At 42.4% G+C, this 19,450-nt stretch overlaps 1 protein-coding gene across 1 annotated transcript in view; it reads left to right on the top strand.

Moving 5' to 3' along the window:
• FSTL5 (follistatin like 5) overlaps positions 1 to 19,450 on the top strand; it is a 578,210-nt gene that overhangs the window by 224,093 nt on the left and 334,667 nt on the right. Inside the window, exon 4 of the mRNA XM_054990327.1 lies at positions 2,031 to 2,279. Within this exon, the coding sequence (XP_054846302.1) occupies positions 2,031 to 2,279 (249 nt within the window). The remainder of the gene's footprint in view (positions 1 to 2,030; positions 2,280 to 19,450) is intronic.

Genomic DNA, 19,450 nt, shown 5'->3' with positions numbered 1-19,450 from the left:
AAATAACAGAGATCAGACTGTATATATCCAAACTCTTGGTGCATGCTAATAGGCCAAGGAATGTGTGCATGTAAGACCTAATAAATGATGTGAGTCCTGTGTGTTCATGTCTGATTTGTATAGTCCTTCCCTCTTGAAAGCGAGGGTGCTTTCATGTTTTTCATAATTGTTGAAATAATTAATAGCATTTAACTCTTTTTCTAAGTAGTGGCAAATAGAATGTACAAGTGAGGGACCTGCGATGACTTGCGGGGGCATCTCATTTCCCCTCGTCCACCATTTCTTTCCCCTTCCCTGAAAGGCCCCATCATCTCTCCCCTTTTCCTTCTTCTCTCCTTCTCACCCACCAGCCAGCCTGTCTTTATCTACCCGTCTTCAGCTTTCCCTGGCAACCTCTCCCTGGGAAAAAATGTGGCCCAGTTACATGGTATCAGCTGTGGATCTTGTTGCATGGTGTCAGAAGCTGGGCCAGGCCAGTTGCTCAGTGGAAAACGTGCAAGGATTTGTGGGGGGCACTTCACTTTCTCCTGTGTCCCTTGCCCACACGGTTTCTTATTTCCCTCCTCCTAGCAAGATACCCCTGCTTCCTTCTGTTTCACACATTCCACCCTATCTTCAGCTATATTTATTATTTATTTACTTCCTTTCTCACAATGTGTGTCTTTCCTCACAATGGGGACTCAAAGCACATCTTTCTCCTCTCCTCCATTTTATTCTCACAGCAACCCTGTGTAGTGGATTAGTCTGGGAATGGGTAACTGGCCCAAGGTCACCCAGTGAGTTTTCATAGCATAGTGGTGATTGGAACTTGTATCTCCCAGATCCTAGTGTGAAATTATAACCTTGTAAAACACTTGCTTTCATGGGGTGGCTGCTATTGAACAGAAGGCAAGTCATGTATGTCACATGGTAGCAAGTCACTCCTGTGGTTACTGCTAGGTCTGGCACCAAGGAGTCCTCTTTCAAAGGCCAAAACAGCCAGGGTCCTGCCCCTTCTTCCTGCCTTTAACTAACAGAAAGCAAATGTTGAAGGCAGGCAGTACTGTTGTAATTGCCTAACAAGGTATTCATTTCTTAGAGGTGCAGGTGTGGCTTCTATCATTTTGATTTTCTCACACACACACACACACAAACACAGAGAGAGAGAGAGAGAGAGAGAGAGAGAGAGAGAGAGAGACCCTATGCCAATGGGTCCAGTCTCCACATTTATATCCTCATTGAGAATTGGATATATTGATGGTTACAGTTTACTAGATAGAGGAACTGTAGCCACGGTATATCATTCTCTCTCTTTCTGCTGTACTATATGATCTACAGTGTTCATTATCTATTCATCTAAACCCTTCTTAGTACTCTCCTTGGTGCTGTTTTGGAGGTTCATTAATCCATCCTGATCCACTGTGTAGATACTGGCACACAAGAAGCTAGTGCATGCAATCCGCTTTTGTTCTCCTTCTCACTGTTGGCAAACAAAACACCTTTTAAAACTCCCAGAGATTGTGGAAAGATGTAATCAGCTGGTAGGATCAAGCCACAGGGAGAGCGAGGGAGCAGAAATCAGGATGTCCCACTGTGGGTATGGAAGTGCATTGAATGCAGAACCAGGTTGTCAGGATTGCACAGCTGGTATCTTGTGTATTCTACATACTTATGAATTTTTTAGTCATTTTCTTAAGGAGTCCCCTGACTCCATGAGAAATGGAATCTCAGATAAAGAAATGAGTATTCTCAAGAACTTATCAAAAAATCGTTACATCCGTAAACCAAGGAAAATCATTTAATGCATCACATGTGGACTACCTGATACGACTTAGTGCAAACATTCAGGCCTTCACTATTCTATGATGTCTATCTAGCAGAGGACAATGCTTGCAAGTTGACTCCTAACAGTGGAATGTATCAATTTGCAGAAGAGAATAAGCTTACCGTTTCTTTTTGTTTAGAGGCACAATGTATGGCACAATGTATGGCAGTATCATGAGAGGATTATGTACATTTTGACAATCTTCTTTTCCCCCCTTTTTCCTCAGGGTATGTGGGCCACGATCATCCTCTTGGATCATGCGAAAATAAGTACTGTGGATTGGGTAGGCATTGTGTTATTAACAGAGGGACAGGACAAGCAGAGTGCACCTGCATGGACCACTGCAAGCCTCACTACAAGCCTGTGTGTGGATCTGATGGTGAATTCTATGAAAACCACTGTGAAGTGCACCGAGCTGCCTGCTTGAAAAGGCAAAAGATTACCATTGTTCACAATGAAGACTGCTTCTTTAAAGGTAAGTGTGGTTGGACAATAGATTAAATACTATAATTAGCCACATATTTGGAAGTTAGTTAAAGTACGGCAGAGTGTATTGTGAAGAGCTGCTGAGGAAATTTAATCTGACAAAACTTTCTCCCTTAAGGTACCTCTCAGCTGTGTCTCAGTGCCTTCTTAAAAGCCTTGACAGTTGAGCCAGTACAACCCAGATTCTTGACGGTGACTGAACTTTGATATAGACCTGCAAGATCACATTTCAGTAGAGTGTCTTGTAGTTTCTGGCAATGTCACATGCATTATGGCTCGTTGTTGTACAGTATTATGAATTCAGTGTTAGGGCTGCAGGGTGTAACATCATGGAACCACTGGGCAGCTTGAGACCACGTGACTTACATGACTTGCCCAGGCATGGCTGCTTGGCTACTGTTAGCACCACTCCTCACTTTTGATGGAGTCCGTATGACATTTGCAGACCTAAAGGTTGTACTGAATACATTGCTTCTGCTAGAAAAGCAAGTTAAGGCAGCTGCAAACTCAGTCTTGCCTGAAAGATGGGCTTGACACGGCCGATCTGGCCACCCGGATCCAAGCCATGGTAACATTGAGACTTGACCACTGCAGTGCACTGTACATAGATCTCCCCTCTTAAGTTAATTTGGAGACTCCAGTTTTTGCAGAATGCTGCACCTCAGCTATTATCAGGAGCTAGGAGAAACATAAATATTACTCCTATTCCACACACATTCCGTTGGCCTCCTATCAGTTACTGGGCTAAATTTAAGGTATTGGCTATCACATACAAAGCTTTTCATGTCCTTTGTCTTTCATATCTATGGAATCTCCTTTCTCCTTATGTTCCGCCATGGCAGTTTCGCTCATCTGAACAGGGCATTTTGCAGGTGCCTATACACATACATTCTCAGTTGTTACCCCTACCATATGGAATGGTCTACCTGAAGAAGTTAGGAAAGCTCTCGCTCTCCTGACTTTCTATAAACTAAGCAAAACTGAATTATTTAAGAAGGCTTTTTACTCATGTGGGTGGGCTATATTGTAAGAAAGTGGTCTCAAAGAGATGCATCAGCAAAGGGATAGAGAGGGACTACAGACTTTTCTCTGTAGATAGGGAGGGACTATAGGCTTTTCTCTCATTAACTTTTCTCTGATTCTTATCACAAAAGGCATCAATTGATGACAGTATTAGTGATATTAGAGGACTTATCCTCATTCTTACCGAATCCCAAATTCGAATCAAGCTGTCTCTTATCACATGACATTTATGTTGTGTCCTTGCTCTTCTCTTCACCCAAAGGTAATTATGTAGCCCTTCAGGCAAATCAGCTGTTTCAAGTCGTATTAATCTGTCCTTTGGGTTTTTAATCCAATCTGCAATCTAAAGATTGGTTTTAATTCTTTGAAAATTTGCATACACACATACATACACAATTACACTGTTTATTGAAAAAGACTTTGAAATTGACTGTACTGATTCACTCTGTGCAGTCTGCCTTGAGTCTCAGTGAGAAGGGCAGGATATAAATAACATAAATAAAATAAAAAATAAACTAGCACCCTCCCCCAAAAGCCAGTGCAGTGTTCTGGTTAGAGTTTATGAGAAGGACGTGGAGGACCCACGTTCAAATCACCATTCTGCTGTGGAAGCTCACAGGGTGATTTTGATCCAGTCACACACACTCAGCTTAACCTACCTCTCAGGGTTGTTGTGAGGATAATATAGAGGCAACGAGAATGATGTAAGCTGCTGTGGGTCCCCATTGTGGAGAACGGCAGTATATAAATGAAGTAAATAAAAAAATACAAATTAAGATGAGATCAGATTAAAAAGTAAGTTGTTTCATGGGTATGAAGCAGAGAACGATGTAGGGAAAAGGTGAGTATATGGAGGTTGCTAGGAGGAAGGAAAAAAGAAGTACTGTGGGGAAGGGGATACAGGGAAAAATACCCCTTGCAAACCAAAGTCCACCATGCAACTGGACTTAGTGAAGAAGGGGGAAAGGTGAAGACAGGGGGCAGACAAAGGTGGGTGGGAAGGAGAGAAGGAAGCAGAAAAAGGGAGAGAAGCTATGGAAGGCAAGAAAGGGAAAGAGAACATGGGGAGGGGAAAATGGGATGCCCCCCACAAGTCCTTGCTGATCTCCCATTTGTAGGATTCTAACTGCAGAGTCCGAGAGCTAAGCTACAAGAGTCGAATTACACGAGGATGCACACGTGAAGGAGTCACAATGTTAGCAGGGAAGCTGAGTTTCAAAATAGATCGGATGGCTTTGTCAATTTCCCCTCTCTACAGAGCCAGGGAGATCTCTGCTCAGAGGGTTTGTTAGTTTCCTCTTTGCCTCAGGAAGGCTCTGTCAGTTTCATCTCCTCTTCTAGGAGACAAAGAGGAAATTAACAAAACCTCTGAGCATCTCCCTGTCTCGCTGCTGCTGGTCCTATCCCAGTAATGATAGGACCTGATACTAGAGCTGGCTCAGCAGCAGCCTATTACCTGTCTACCAAAGCATAGTAGTCCTGTACGCAAGTTACAGTGAATGCATGTACAATTAGTGTACACTTGATTTTTTGAAATATATACACTGTGTAATAGTTATTTTGCATTCAATGTATGTACCGTTGAACGGTTGATATAAACCCACATTTATCCAGGTACAGTTCACTGGTATCATTTGCAAAGTGAACACACATTGGCTTTTTCTTACAAACAGATATATTCTTATACATACAGAATATACATGCATTCAGTCTAACATAACAACAACATTCGATTTATATACCGCCCTTCAGGATGACTTAACACCCACTCAGAGTGGTTTACAAAGTATGTCATTATTATCCACACAACAAAACATCCTGTGAGGTGGGTGGGGCTGAGAGAGCTAGAAGCTGTGACTAGCCCAAGGTCACCCAGCTGGCTTCTAGTGGAGGAGTGAGGAATCAAACCCGGTTCTTCAGATTAGAGTCCCACACTTTTAACCACTACACCAAATTGGCTCTCATGTGAAGAGGGCTGCTGTAATTATGTGGTCTAAGGTGATTTATTGACTCTTGTGGGGGGGCGGGGGGAGGAAGCAAGGAAAGGACGATAGTGACAACTTATACTTGCAGTTAGTGCACAAAGTTAAAAGCCTGCCTGTTCGCACAGATTTGTTGTATAATGATGGCATGATGAATTTAGGTGAACGTTGCAAATGCATTCATACGAGTTACTGACGAGCTAAATTAATAGCTGCCCCTTGAATTTAAAAAAGCATTGTTGTTGTTTTTTTAAATGACCTGGGGGAGAAAGGTTTAAAAAAATCAGGACTATGGTTATAACAACCAGAGAAAACCCAATGGGACAAAATATATATTTTAAAATATTATGTTGATGTAATTTCAAAAATCTTGGTCACAGTTGCTCAGGATTTTTTCTTTATTGATTCCTATTATAACTAACCTCCCCCCCCCAGCATTTTTTGTTATTGTTCCTAACTGGTGCATGCTTAGATCACTACTGTGCAGGATAGATCTTCTTCCCTCCTTTGAGGTATGTTTTTGGGCAGGTACTTAGTTGCATCACAAAAATGTGTGAAGTGATAGATTAGTTGTGTTAGTTAAATGCATTTGTGCTCATAGAGTGACCTGTGCAGTCTTGCAATAGCTCTCAGACTTTGTACAAACTGAAATTACCATTTAAGCCTGCTGGTTGGTAGTGCAGCTTCTACAGACATCTAGTTAGACTTCAGTTCACACCTTTCAAGGGCAAGGAAAAGGTAAATTCAAAGGCACACTCAAGAATACTATCTGCTGAGTCCCTGTTTTAATTTCCTGGGTCTGGATTAGACACGGGCACAGAACAAAAAAAACCCCGAACCACTAGCCACGGAACTGGACCAGTTACAAACCAGTTCATGGTTCGTGGGGTTTAAATGCCCCTTTCTGTTGTTAAAAGCAGCAGGGGAAGGAGCATTTAACAGTTTAAAGGGCCCTTTCCTGCCTTGCAAGTGGCAGGTCCCTTTAAACTGGCCAAACCCCAGACCCCCCTACCCTCCCAGCCCCAGCCCCAGCCCCACACTTAACTTATCCTGCAGTGCAGTCCTTCCTTTCCTCCCAGGAGGGGTGGGAAGGCCATTTTTGGCCTCTTCCGCCACCCTGGGGGCTTGCAGGAGGCTAAAAATGACCTCCTTGCCCCTCAAATGGCTGCCGCGGCAGCCATGATGCAGACCCCCAGGGCAGCGGAAGAGGCCGAAAACAACCTTCCCACCCCTCCTGGGAGGAGAGGAAGGACGCTGCACTGCTGGATAAGATAAGTGTGGGGCTAGGGCTGGGGGGTGAGGGGGTAGGTGGCTGGGGCTGGGGCTTGGGCAGTTTAAAGGGCCCTGCCATGGCAGGTCCCTTTAAACTAACAGCTGGCAGGTGGCAGGGGGGGATCCCCCCTACCACCCGCCAGCTGCTAGTTTAAAGGGACCTGCTGCGGCAGGGCCCTTAAAGGGGCAGTTTAATTGGCCATTTCCCTGGGGAAATGGTCATTTAAACTGCCCCTGTACATACAACCCAACGAACCAGCAAAAAATGGAAACTCTCAGCCAACAGCGGTGTTTGTACTTTTCACCCAGTTCTGTAATAGTATTATTTTATGCAGACACCTAACAGATAAAAATCTCACCCATAGTTTATGCCAAGTTTTAATTTCTTTTTAAAATGAGGAACTACATTAATTTTAAAGGCATGGAATAAGGACTCTGCCACCTTTGTGCTGAAGTATGGGTCCCTGGAGTCTCCAAGCACAAGCCTGTATCTTGGTTGTTTAAGATGGAGAACCTTCTACTTTTCTTTATTGGAAGACAGATTTGGAATGGCTAGTCTATTGACTGATTTGTTTATCTACTAAATTGGGAATGTTACTAATTGGATTGGAATAAAGTTTTAGCATAAAGCTTGGAGTGTCTTAGACCCTACCCTAACGTCTCCTGTTGCATTGCTTAGCCCTCCCCCCTCCATGCAGTGTTTTATATTCATTTGTTTTGCAGAAAACATACTGCACCAGAAGTTTGAAAGCATTTTCCTAGTAGTTGTTATGTGCCTTCTCTGTGTTCCTGAAATAATTTGTTCCAAGTTAAACATGATCAGATCTCACTGCATTAGCCTCCGTCTTACCATTTCTGACTCCCCACTACTTCTTCCACTGGCTGAGTTCTATCTTGGATAAGCTTTTGAGGTCTAATGTACACGAAACCTTGGCAGTGGCTGCTAATTCCCCATAGTTGGCTTTCACTTCACACCAGCAGCAGTAATGGACTGCTTGGAATACATGAATGCTCCTCTTTTAAGTACTGCATCTGTATCGCTGGCTTGAGAAGCAATGAGATGAGATCCAAGCAATAGATGCAAAATAGAACTTTAGATGTTATTGATGCCGATTTAGTGGGGCCATACTGCAAACGTCATGTGTAAATTAGGTTTCCATCCTTAACACTGAAAATTCCAACAAACCTATAGTGATAGAAAGGTTATATTTGGTCATGTGCCACAAAAAGTCGGCTGACGTTATGTCCTGGGTAGTTCTCTCTGTCATTGTCCGTTTGGAAGTGGCTTATCAGTTTCAATTGATCTGTTAAGAGATGTGTTCTCTGTAGGTCAGGAAGCGTAATACGGCTTTGCAGACAAGAACCTGCACTTCAATTTCATGTTAAGATACTACAGATTCCAGTGTATATCCAAGGTGCACTTTCTAAGTCATCTTAGAATCATAGAATCATAGAATCATAGAGTTGGAAGGGGCCATACAGACCATCTAGTCCAACCCCCTGCCCAGTGCAGGATCAGCCTAAAGCATCTCTGACAAGTATTCATCCAGCCTCTTCTTGAAAACTGCCAGTGAGGGGGAGTTCACCACCTCCCTAGGCAGCTGATTCCACTTTTGAACTACTCTGACGGTGAAAAAGTTTTTCCTAATATCCAGTCAGTACCTTTGTGCATGTAGTTTTAGCCCATTGCTTCGCGTCCTACCCTCTGCTGCCAACTGAAACAGCTCTCTGCCCTCCTCCAAATGACAGCCTTTCAAATATTTAAAGAGAGCAATCATGTCTCCCCTCAACCTCCTCTTCTCCAAACTAAACATTCCCAAGGCCCTCAGCCTTTCCTCGTAGGGCTCAGACTCCAGACCCCTGATCATCCTCGTCGCTCTCCTCTGCACCCTCTCGATTTTGTCCACATCCTTTTTGAAGTGAGGCCTCCAGAACTGCACACAATACTCCAGGTGTAGCCTGACCAAGGCAGTATAGAGAGGGGCTATGACCTCCTGCGACACTGTGAGATCGCCACAGTTGCTGGCGAAACGTCAGGAACTACAATGCCAAGACCACAGCAATACAGCCCGGAAAACCCACAACAACCATCGTTCTCCAGCCGTGAAAGCCTTCAACAATACATTCCAAATTTTGTTCTTAAAAAAAAAAACTTTTAAAAAACTCCTGAACTGAACTCTAGTTGCTGTGTGAACAGGGGATGTTGGTGAAGTTCAGCACAACCGAACAAAACTCTAGGCTGAAAATAAACAAGTACAGTGCCAGAAACATTCTTGCTACTCTCATAAAGAAAAAAATCTTGGAACAAGATATGTTAAGAAAGTAGATAAGTGTCAGGCTCTGGGTCAGAGTCTGGGGTGAACATGCTCTCCAGTGTCTCCTTTTTCTTGGCATGCCTTGCTGTCCTCAGATAAGGAGAGGGGGGGGGGGTTGCTTCACCTACTGACCTGCACCTCCTGAAGTTTTTCTTTCATCCCAGCAATGAAAATGCTGTTGCTTCAGATTTATAGAAACAAATGTCTGGAGAGCCAGTCAGTGGCATTTATGTTTCAACTATCATGTTAAGATAATTTAAAAATTTATTATGGGATAAACCTTTTATGAATATTGTCTCTTGTTAATTAGTGTCATCCAACCATATAAGTATCACTCAACCATATTATTTGTTCATATCATTTAGAGATTTTTTAAAAAAATGCATGTTATGTCCAAAGACTTAAAAAAAAAACACTGACCAGGGGTGGTGGTGGTTAGTTTGGGGTATGATGTTGTAGTAATTAACAGAGCATCATAATGACAGATTATCTGAGGAATAAAACCCCCATGATTTAAACATTATACATTTGCATCATTTTAGCCTAGCAGTTGAGCCAGAATGTAAATGTTTGTCCTAGGATTCCTACTATGCCTTATGAATCTATGTGCCAATGTACCAATTTTGCATATTCCTGCTGTACTGGGAGATTATTTGACAAAGATTATTTAGTCCAAACATTCAATTTAAAAGTGTTTGCTTTGGCCCCATGGTAGGGTGTCAGTCAGGCTTAGTAAAAATAAATGAAAGGGGGACAAGAAATGTTTTGGCTCCAGTATGTGGTGATAAAGAGTGCACTGATGTGGCCACAGGAAAACTCATCTTGAATCTTGTTTCCTGGTTAACCTTCTGTCATTGTCTCTAATGCAGAAGTGAAGGAAGTCTTGTGGCTCTCCCCCCCCCCCCCCCCCGCTCCCCACTTGTAGCATAAAGAATTACATCTCTGAAGCAGGGGAGAGAGTTTCGTGACTTCCCTGCTATCTGAATTTAATTTTTCTTGTACCAGCTCTACTAACGGTGAGGGACTGTCATGAATTTTTTACATCAAGGTAAGGGAGATTGTACACCAGTGGGTTTTTTGGACTGTTTCTGCTGTCTTGCACAAAACAAATGGACAGGCCTTAAGCACTGAACCATGAACCAACAGAGTGAAGTTTGTGTTTGATGTTATGCCCAAAAACGTGTATTTGTTTACTTATGCTGTGCCATTCATTCCAAGATAAAATACCAGCAAATGATCTTCAGCTAAACCTTCCTTTCTTTTTTGCATCTAAGAAATTAATAGCTGTCAGTGAAGACTGCTGTGTCAGGTCACCTTTCTTAACACAGCTCATTCTTACAGGGACTAGAAAGCTCTTTGCTGTATATGGAGGTTGTTATGATGCCGAGTTGTTTTGTGAGGAAAAACAGCCAGTAAGCCTGATAAAAAGGACAGCTTAGTGTAGTTGCCCTGATGGTCGGCTATTTACACTAACTCAGATGCAGAAAGCCACTGCAAACATTGACATAAAGTGTTATCTGCTTAGTTCCTAAGTGAGACTTTGGGGTTAGCTGTTGCAGAAAAACAATTCCATAAAATGTTGAGGATGTGTTTGAACTAGGGACAGGATTTGTTTGCTGTAAGGACTGATTCACAAGTGCACACTGGATGCTAATCATTTAACTAGTCACAGCTGAATGTATCAATCACATTGAGCAAAAAGCATTGCATTGGAGGTGATGCTAAAACTTTCTTCATGGTGTTGGATTTGTAATAGTTTCCTTACACATCTGAACCACTGCTTGATATTATTAAGGGATGAATATAAGTAACTGAACCAGATTTGGGAAGGCTGTGGAGATTAGCTTTCAGAGTCATAACAGACTTTGGGAAGCATCTAGCAGTCCAGCAGTGGAAGAGGCTGAGTGAGGGTTATATTTTCTATGATACCCTCCCCTGTCAAAGATCTCTGGAGTGGCATATATCCACCATCCCCTAGCAGTCTTTTCCAACCTTGGGTTGTGGAGGCCATGTGGACTAATAGCCACAATCAAAGGGAAAAAGAGGACAAAAGCACCATTTCTGCCCCTTTTGGGGGGACAGTTTTACTGATAGAAAAGAGAGAAGAGGATAATTTTGTCCCCATTGCAGCATCACTTAGTGAAAGGCCCATGACAGCAGGAATAAATGTTTGTGGGGTCAGAAATGGTTGCTGGTTGGAGAAGACCATCGATTATCTGTATGCCTGTTGATCATTAGATCCCTCTCTTTGTGTTGTCCTCATACTCATAGTCATCACATAATACTTAAACCAGTGCTAGAGACAATAGATATCTTGATGGATTCAAGGACCACCACCTTAGAAGCCTTGTAACTGCCCGTGTCTGTGACTTCCCCCTTCATCATTGATTTTCCTGTTCCATTATGGAGTTTAGCTGTCAATCCTGAAATAAGCACTACGGTCTAAAATATATTTCAGCGTGGCTACAGTCTAAGCACAAAGCTGCTGTAGTTCTGTTAAATGCACTTGACTGACTAGACAGATCTTGGAGTGTATTGAGAAGCCACCCTGGAGGTTACGTCAGCTGGTTTCCAGCCATGTACTTGTGCCCAGTGCTGTCACTGGCCAGTTGAGTGGGAGAACAGAGAAGTGTTTGATGATGACAATAATAAACAAGGCACTGCAGATCAGTGCCAATGTGCCATTAACTACCCGCTGTGGGTGGCGATAGCTAATGATTCCGAAAACGTTCCACTCTGATTCTGATGTGTCCTTAACTGTATGTTTTGTCAGCACGAGCTGATGGCTGCCTTCCATGTTTTGAAGCCTGGAATTCTCCTTTATTTGAGAACTGAACGTCTTTTTTTGTGTGACAATAAAGCATGAAACTAGGTAGTGATGTCATCGAGCACGGCAGTCCACACACTATAGGCTGAAATGAGAAGGAAATTCAGAGCTGGCAACAGAAGAATGTTCACTATGTTGCCCCTTAAGCCTCACTATTTGTGCAGCTGGTAGCCTTTCAGGTTTCTTTGTGCAGAGTAGAAACGTTACACCCTTTCTCCCACGTATGTCTTGCCTCCCAAATTGTATGAGAGTATGAGAGGCAAGACATATGTGGGAATTTCTCACATTCGTGTAGCATGTCTTGCACCCATTGCACCCTTTGCAGCTCCAAACGTCCACATGGGAACTTAATTGGACAAACCTCTCATGGTCAACAGAATGCACAATGTGTACGCATAATCATACACCCAGTGCAGATGCTGAGAGGCAAGACTGGTGTGGTGGGCCGGAACTTGGAAGAATGGGTAGAAGTACTCTTCTTCCCCACCCTGTGTAGAGTTGTACTCAGGAAAGAATTGTCCAACCCAACCCCATGTTTGTGTTGTCATTGTGCCTCAGCTTCCCACAGTCACTGTTCCCTGCACTGATTGCCCCTCTCCGGATTAGCCACTTTCTCTCTTTCTTATGCCACCTTATTCTCCTCCTCCACGTCCCTTCATCTTTATCCCAGTCTCAAAAGGGAAGGGAGAGAGATTGGGTGATATTGATAAAAAACAGATGGAGACCTAAGACTGTCACTTATCCTGAGGATTTCCTTTCTTTCTCGTTGCCATTCTTTGCTATCTTGTCTAATGCAGCAAATGAAATCTTTCAGTGCAAGGACAATAGTTTCATGTTATTGTCTCAAGAGTTTCAATGCAGTTTAAAGAGGCTGCCTTTGTGGGAAGAGTACAAGCAGTTGAGGGTTGGTAGGTGACAGGGAGAGTGACAGTAGCCACCTGTACCAAGCAGCTGGCATTAGGACAATAGAGGAGGGTCAAGACAGAGGGTGACACTTTGGGGTTCAGATTATACAGTGTATGATTGGGAAACTTTTAGAGTATTAATATTGCACAGTAAAATAAAATAGAATCACACTGTAAGCATGCTGTATAATACTGTATTCCAAGCATACTGTAAGCATGAATATGGTATTTTGCTAAAATAATAAAACTAAAACTTATAACTGAAATAACTTTATTTGGAACTTTAGACTGTCTGGTTAAATAATTCCATTTATATGTAATTATAGTTGCATGAACACTTGGTATTTGATTTATGCGCAAAATCTTATTTTTTTCCCTTTCCCTAAAATGTTGGTATTTAACACAACATTTTAAGGAAAAGAAAAAAAAATAGATTTTTTTTTGCATTAAGCAGGCAACAAGGAATAAGAACACTTTATTTTAATTTAGTTTCTAGTGAACATATAACCTAAAAAAAGAAGAAAGAAGCAGGTATGTTTGGTTTATGTTGTTGAATGTTATCTTCTCTCTTCTGCGTGGCATCAGAGATGCCCATAAGCAGTTGTCTCTGAGGTGGTAAATTCCAGATTATCGTGCAGCCATAATATGAGACTGCAAGAGATACCACACAAGGTTAGATTGTTTTAACATTATGAATGGGAAATGGCCAACATCCATATAAGAAATCTGGATGTTTCAAAAATTAGTCTTAACTATCACTGTTTAGAAGTAATTGCAAAAAACGAAGGACGTGCTCATTGTAGTTCTGTGCACTAAAGGATATAACCTCTATAAAGAATAGGTTCTTTACATCTCACAATATTGAGCCCAAATGGCATTTTCTGTGCGATTGAACATTAATTTACATATCGCTATCAAGAATAACAACTAGGTACTCAAGCTGAGGACATGACTACTGCAGCTTTGGAGGATGTTGCCAGTGGATGTTGCAGTCAATGCAATGCAAAAGGATGTGAAATGGGAATCCTGATGAAATCAGAATTCTGTTATAGTAAAAATATTTTGAAGTTGCTTATTCACTATAAGCGCGATCTTATTACACATCTCACATTCTCTGTGTTGGCTTCTGTGACTCTGTTCTGCTCATGGCAGAGCCTTCCTCTTCTGCAAGAAGACTTTCCCCCCCGAGCAAGGCTTCTTATGCCGAAGGAAGGAACTGTGCTAGTGTAATAGGATTAATACAGGATCCAACCCAACTATATATAAAGATGCTTGGACTTTGTTCAACAGGAATATAAGAATATTTAGGGTGTTTTCATCCTAGAGAAAACAAAAAAAGAATGAAATTTGATATCATGAAGTCCAAGATACCATGACTACTGGAAATCTGATACAGATTGTTATTACTTCTCACAACCAAAACTTAGGATATGAACATTGCCACCCTAGTTGGAATGAAGAGGCAGACACAAGGCTTGGCTACTAAAGGGCCACTTTATTAAAGCAAGAACATAAACAGTTAACATGGCAAGGGGGGCCTCACTAGTGGTACAGGTCATGCTGGCGGTTGCACTGGGATCTCCTCCTTGAACCTGTCTGGGCAAGAACCACCGCCCTGGGTGCACACCATCCATGAGGCATGCCTTGGGCCCAGCCAGCCAGGCGAAGTAGTTCCCCCCTTAAAGCTCCAAACACCCCAAGCAATGGAGCCTGAGAGAAGGACTTGACCAGGAGGTCCCATCCATCAGTCTGCCCTCACAGCTGGGCCCTGAAGCCACAGCTGCTCCTGACAGACCCCAATTCCTCACCAATTGGGAGATGCCAAGGGTGCTTACCAGCCCGCTCTCATTTTCCTCAACTTTAACCTGCCAGTGACCAAATTATTTACAGCTCCACCAAGTCCAATTTACACGACCTCTGTCTGCAGTGCAAGGAAGGTGAAAAACCACCCCTCACCATAAGCCAATTGGGTGAAAGGTGGAAAAAATTCCTACCTGGCCCCGGCTAAACCTGCCCTGCTACAGGGTGTGGTGGGTGGGCCGAGCACAAGTCACAGACTGAGAGCACTGAGGGGACGGAGCTGCCTTATAAGGCATCTGGCTCTGCCCCCTTTCACAATGCCTGGATGCCCAGGAAGGAGAGGCTGCCCCTTCTCCTTTCAGGGAGGCAAAGGATGGCACCCAGCCATAGCAACCAATGGCTGTGGCTGGGGTTGCCACATAACAGCAGCCTTCAATACAAATCAAACCACAGAAGCTCCTGGATTTGGGCAGGCTTCTCTCTCTCTCTCTCTCTCTCTCTCTCTCTCTCTCTCTCTCTCTCTCTGTGTGTGTGTGTGTGTGCGCGCCCATATTGCACTGCACTACATTCCCCCCCCCCCCAATGAATTATCTCCAGGAAGAAAAATGTAACTGATAAGGCTAAGATTTAGAACAATGCAGGAGTATAATGATAAGTGCAAATGGAGATTTGTCTGTTTGAAAATTCTGTGAAAATGCTTTGTCGCCCACATACATGTCAAGTGTACTACTATATTTTTCCAAAATCACTTTCATTTTCTTTTGCTGATTATTCATTAATCTTTCACTTGCTTTGAAACTCACATTGTTCTTACAGTACTTTTAATAGCACCAGCTTTAAGAATGCTTTGTATCTGGGAAGAAAAAGAGATGGTATTAGTCTAATGGAAGTTTAAATAAATGTGCCTACTTAATATTGATAGTGTAGCATTTTTCATTGTTGTGATGGACTAATGTGTACATTTTTGTAAAAGCTCTTGCTTCTCAGTTCTTGGTAGTTGACATGTGAGACTAAAAAGGATTGGAAATGCATAACATTGTGCACACTCATTCAGTTTTGACTCCAGTCAAGAAATGGTGATTAAATGTATACCTCACTTTCCTCCCTAATGGGGACCTGAAGCAGCTTACACTGTTCTCTCCTCCATTTTACCCTCACAACAATTCTGTGAGGTAGGTTAGGCTGAGAGTATCTGAAAAAGGGAGCTTTGACTCGGTTTGTTTTGGGTGATTCACTGGTGTAATGTTGGTCCTCATAGTTACAATGTAGAATGGCCAGTCAGCCTGGTCAGGGGGCACTGGGGTTTTTGGGGAGGCGTCAGTTTGGTTTTGTTTGGCTTCCCTAGGGATGAGCTTGATTACCAAAGTTTACCAAATTATTAATTTAATTTGGTAAACTTAAGTTCAAAAATCTGCTTCTGTATTCCCTTTTTAAGTTCAGTAATACTGAATTTTACCAAATCAGGTAAAAATCAGTATTTTTAAAGGAATACTGAACCCAAGTTGCACATCCCTATTCCTGACATTAATATGGTAACACCACATTTTGTTGTCAAAGTAAATGTTGATTACCAGAATAGATACGTTTAGGTACAATGAAGTAAACAAATACCAGACCAAGTTTTCCTAATGCTGGTCCTCTATCAGGTGTATGTTTGGTGCCCATAGTGACAAAAATAAGGGTGCCAATGAACAGCCAGATATTCAAATGAGCCACATCTCTTTTTTACTTGTGGGCCTGACTTAGGATACTCATATTCCAAGGACCTCTTAAAAAGACATTCTAAGCCAGTAGTTTTCAACACATGAATTAAGACCCTCACGGGGTTGCAAGTCCCTCCAGAACCACCATATTTTTTTGCTGCTTTTTGGAAGGCTCTGCTGCTACTACTGTGTGTGCATAGAACATAAGGATGCCATGCCTCCTGCCTCTCTTTGAATACAAGCTGAGAAGGAGCAGCAGGATGGAAAGGTGAGACTATTCAGTGGAATTTTGGGGGGCTGTGCTATTCCTTGAACATATTCCTCATTATGTTCCTGAGCTGGGGCTCAGCTTGTGTTTCCTCACTTTCTTGGTCTGATGCCCATTGTCCTGGATTTAGCACAGGTAATAACTTGGGATAACATTGTTTATCAAACTCTGTGTTTTGGTATTGGTTCCTTGATTCTCACTTTTGCACTTGGATGGAGAGAAGTTTTTCTCACATGATAGGTGGGAAAAAGAGTCAGTCAGTGATGATGTGCCCAACTCTAGCAGGAACTTCAGGCACTGCTAGAAGCAGACAGTGAAACCACAAAGCTTTGTCCTGCCTGTGGGATGGTGTACTAAAGTAGCACCAATGAAGGGGTTGGGATTTCCAGGTTTAATTGGAAGGAAAACATCCCTTTGGTCCAACTTCGGCCTATTGCAGAAAGTTGAAGGCTCTGCATGATTTTGATCTCAAGTAGAGATGGGCATGAACAGTAATACGAACAATAAAAAGCCACGAACACCCCCAATCTGCTGTTCAAGAACAAGCTGTTTGTGAGGCCCCATTCTAAACAACCAGGTGGTCGTTGCAAGCCTTGTTCATTGCTGTTCATCAAGCCAGACAGTCTGGCACCTGCAATCAATTCCCTTGGCAACTTAGGCAGGGATTGTCTGAACTCTGTCTAAACTCCTGCTGTTGCCCTGGAAACCCCAATCTAAGCCCAATTTAGCTTGATAGGCAGGTCTTCCTTTCAAGTGTGGAGCTCCAAATTTGTTACAAGAGAGCAAAGACCATGGGGGTGGGGGAGGCTCCCAGCTCTGGCCAGTCTTTGCAGACAGTGGAGAAGGAGAGTCAGGTGCTGTTGGCATTTTGATAGAGAGACAGGGAGAGTGCATTGGAGCTTGAATTTTCTTTGTGTGTGGTGGGATAGGGATTTACCTCTTCAAGTTTCAGGGCTGCTGCCAGGCTCTGGGCCAAGCTATTATTTATTACTGGTACCTTTCCTGCTGCCTGCTCAGGTAAGGTTTCTAGGAGTGGTGCGATAGGGATCTACCCCTTCAGGTTCCAGGGCTGCTGCCAGGCTCTGGAGCCAAGCTATTATTTACTATTGGTACCTTTCCTGCTGCCTACTCAGGTAGGGTTTCTAGGAGTGGTGCAGTAGGGATCTACCCACCCTCACATTCCAGGGCTCCTGCCAGGCTGTGGGGCCAAGCTATTATTTATTATTGGTACCTTTCCTGGTGCCTGCTCAGGTCAGGTTTCTGGGAGTGGTGCAGTAGGGACCAAACTTGGGTGATGGCTAGAGGATTGCCTGCTGGCCCCTACGAACAGCCAACCATGAACATGTTCATGAACAGGTTCATGTTTGTGGTTGTTTGTGAGTCCATGTTCATGGATGGCAACGAACAATGAACATCATGTTCGTTTTTTTTCTGTTCATGCCCATCTCTAATCTCAAGCTTCAATTAACCATGTCACTCTCTTGTTCCTTCTTCTCCTGTCCTCCTTCTTCTCCTATCTTAAGACCATTTTATTGGTTTACATTTTAAGAACATCGGCGGCACTGAGATGGATGTCCTGAGTTTATCATCAATTGCTTATGCTCCTTCTTTTCTCACATTATAAATTTCCTTCTGCAAATGGCTTTAACTGAGCTCTAAAACACACTTTGGACATGATCCTGCCCCCATGGGCATAGATCCCCTGCGCAGAAGATTACCATTGGCTCAGGAAAGCCTACATTTTTTACTCTGTTGGTGCACAAAGTTTGGGAAGCGTTTGTGTGCATGGGGGTTGGGGAAGTCAAAGCTCTTGTGATTTTGTAGGAATATTCCATATGCAAATTCAGGGCACTGTAATTTCATTATTTTAAGTTTTTTATACCATCAATATTTTTGCTCTTTGAAGCGAACTTTCATATTGTAGCATAACTAAGTAACCTTTCAGGATCTATCAGCATTTTTATAATTCTACCCCTCACCATAGATTTTAAGATGTTAAGAATTAATCTGGTTAAATAAGACTAATTTAACTGGCAGTTGAATTAAGTATTAGGAATGCTGGAATTAGTAAATGGCAAGATATTAGCATCTTTGGAATTCGATCTCTTTGCCCTGTTTGAGGAAGCCATCTGACTGTAGTCACGTTATCCTTCTCTTTTATTAATCTTTTGATTTTAAGTTCAGCAGTTGTTTGAGCTCAGGAAAGCATTTCTCAGGATAATGTCCTTGCAAATGGATCTCAGCTTTTTCTCTTGAAGCTTGTATTAAATTAAATGGATAACAAATTGGGCCAATAAGGAGAACTAATTAGATCCACAGGCTTTCTGTTCTTCTATAATGATAAACACTGATCTAATTTAAGGCTGTTGAAAGTGCATAAAAGAAACTGATAAAAAAAATTGCACTATAACCAGGTTAAAAAAGCGGGGTGGGGGGTGGGCGGGATGCCTCCGAAAATCTAACAGTCAGGCAAGGCCTTACAAAAAGCTTCATTCCTGGCATGATGGCATGTGGACATATTTTACATTCATCTTTATTAACTTGCTTGCAATTAAGTTTTGAACTATCCATTTGCTAAAATGTTTCTCTCCCTGAAGGCTAGAGCAGGTGGCTGAAATGTTTAGAGAACAGAATTCCTGATCGCCTAGAGGGAAGAAAAGAATAAGCACTCTTCCAATATATGGAAATCTGCTGATGTCAGCCTAAAACAGCAGGCTGCTTGTTTCCAATCTGTTAAAGGTTTACAGAGTGGTCTTTTTTGTTTATCTAGTAAGTGTTTGTTGGTAAAAATTCTTAAAAGGGAAGTAAGCACAAAATACTGTAATGTGAAGCACATAACACATAATCGGTAACAGCTTTTGTCCTGCATACCTATTATTATGGGTGTGAACATAAATTGTATCTTACTAGTGGTGTATATCTTAAAAGGGAAGTAAGCACAAAATACTGTAATGTGAAGCACATAACACATAATCGGTAACAGCTTTTGTCCTGCATACCTATTATTATGGGTGTGAACATAAATTGTATCTACTAGTGGTGTATATCTTGAAAATATATTTTAG

This window comes from Eublepharis macularius, chromosome 10 (genome assembly GCF_028583425.1).
Source record: "Eublepharis macularius isolate TG4126 chromosome 10, MPM_Emac_v1.0, whole genome shotgun sequence".
In the NCBI taxonomy this organism is placed as follows: Eukaryota; Metazoa; Chordata; class Lepidosauria; order Squamata; family Eublepharidae; genus Eublepharis; species Eublepharis macularius.
This window is presented reverse-complemented; position numbering and strand designations above follow the sequence as displayed.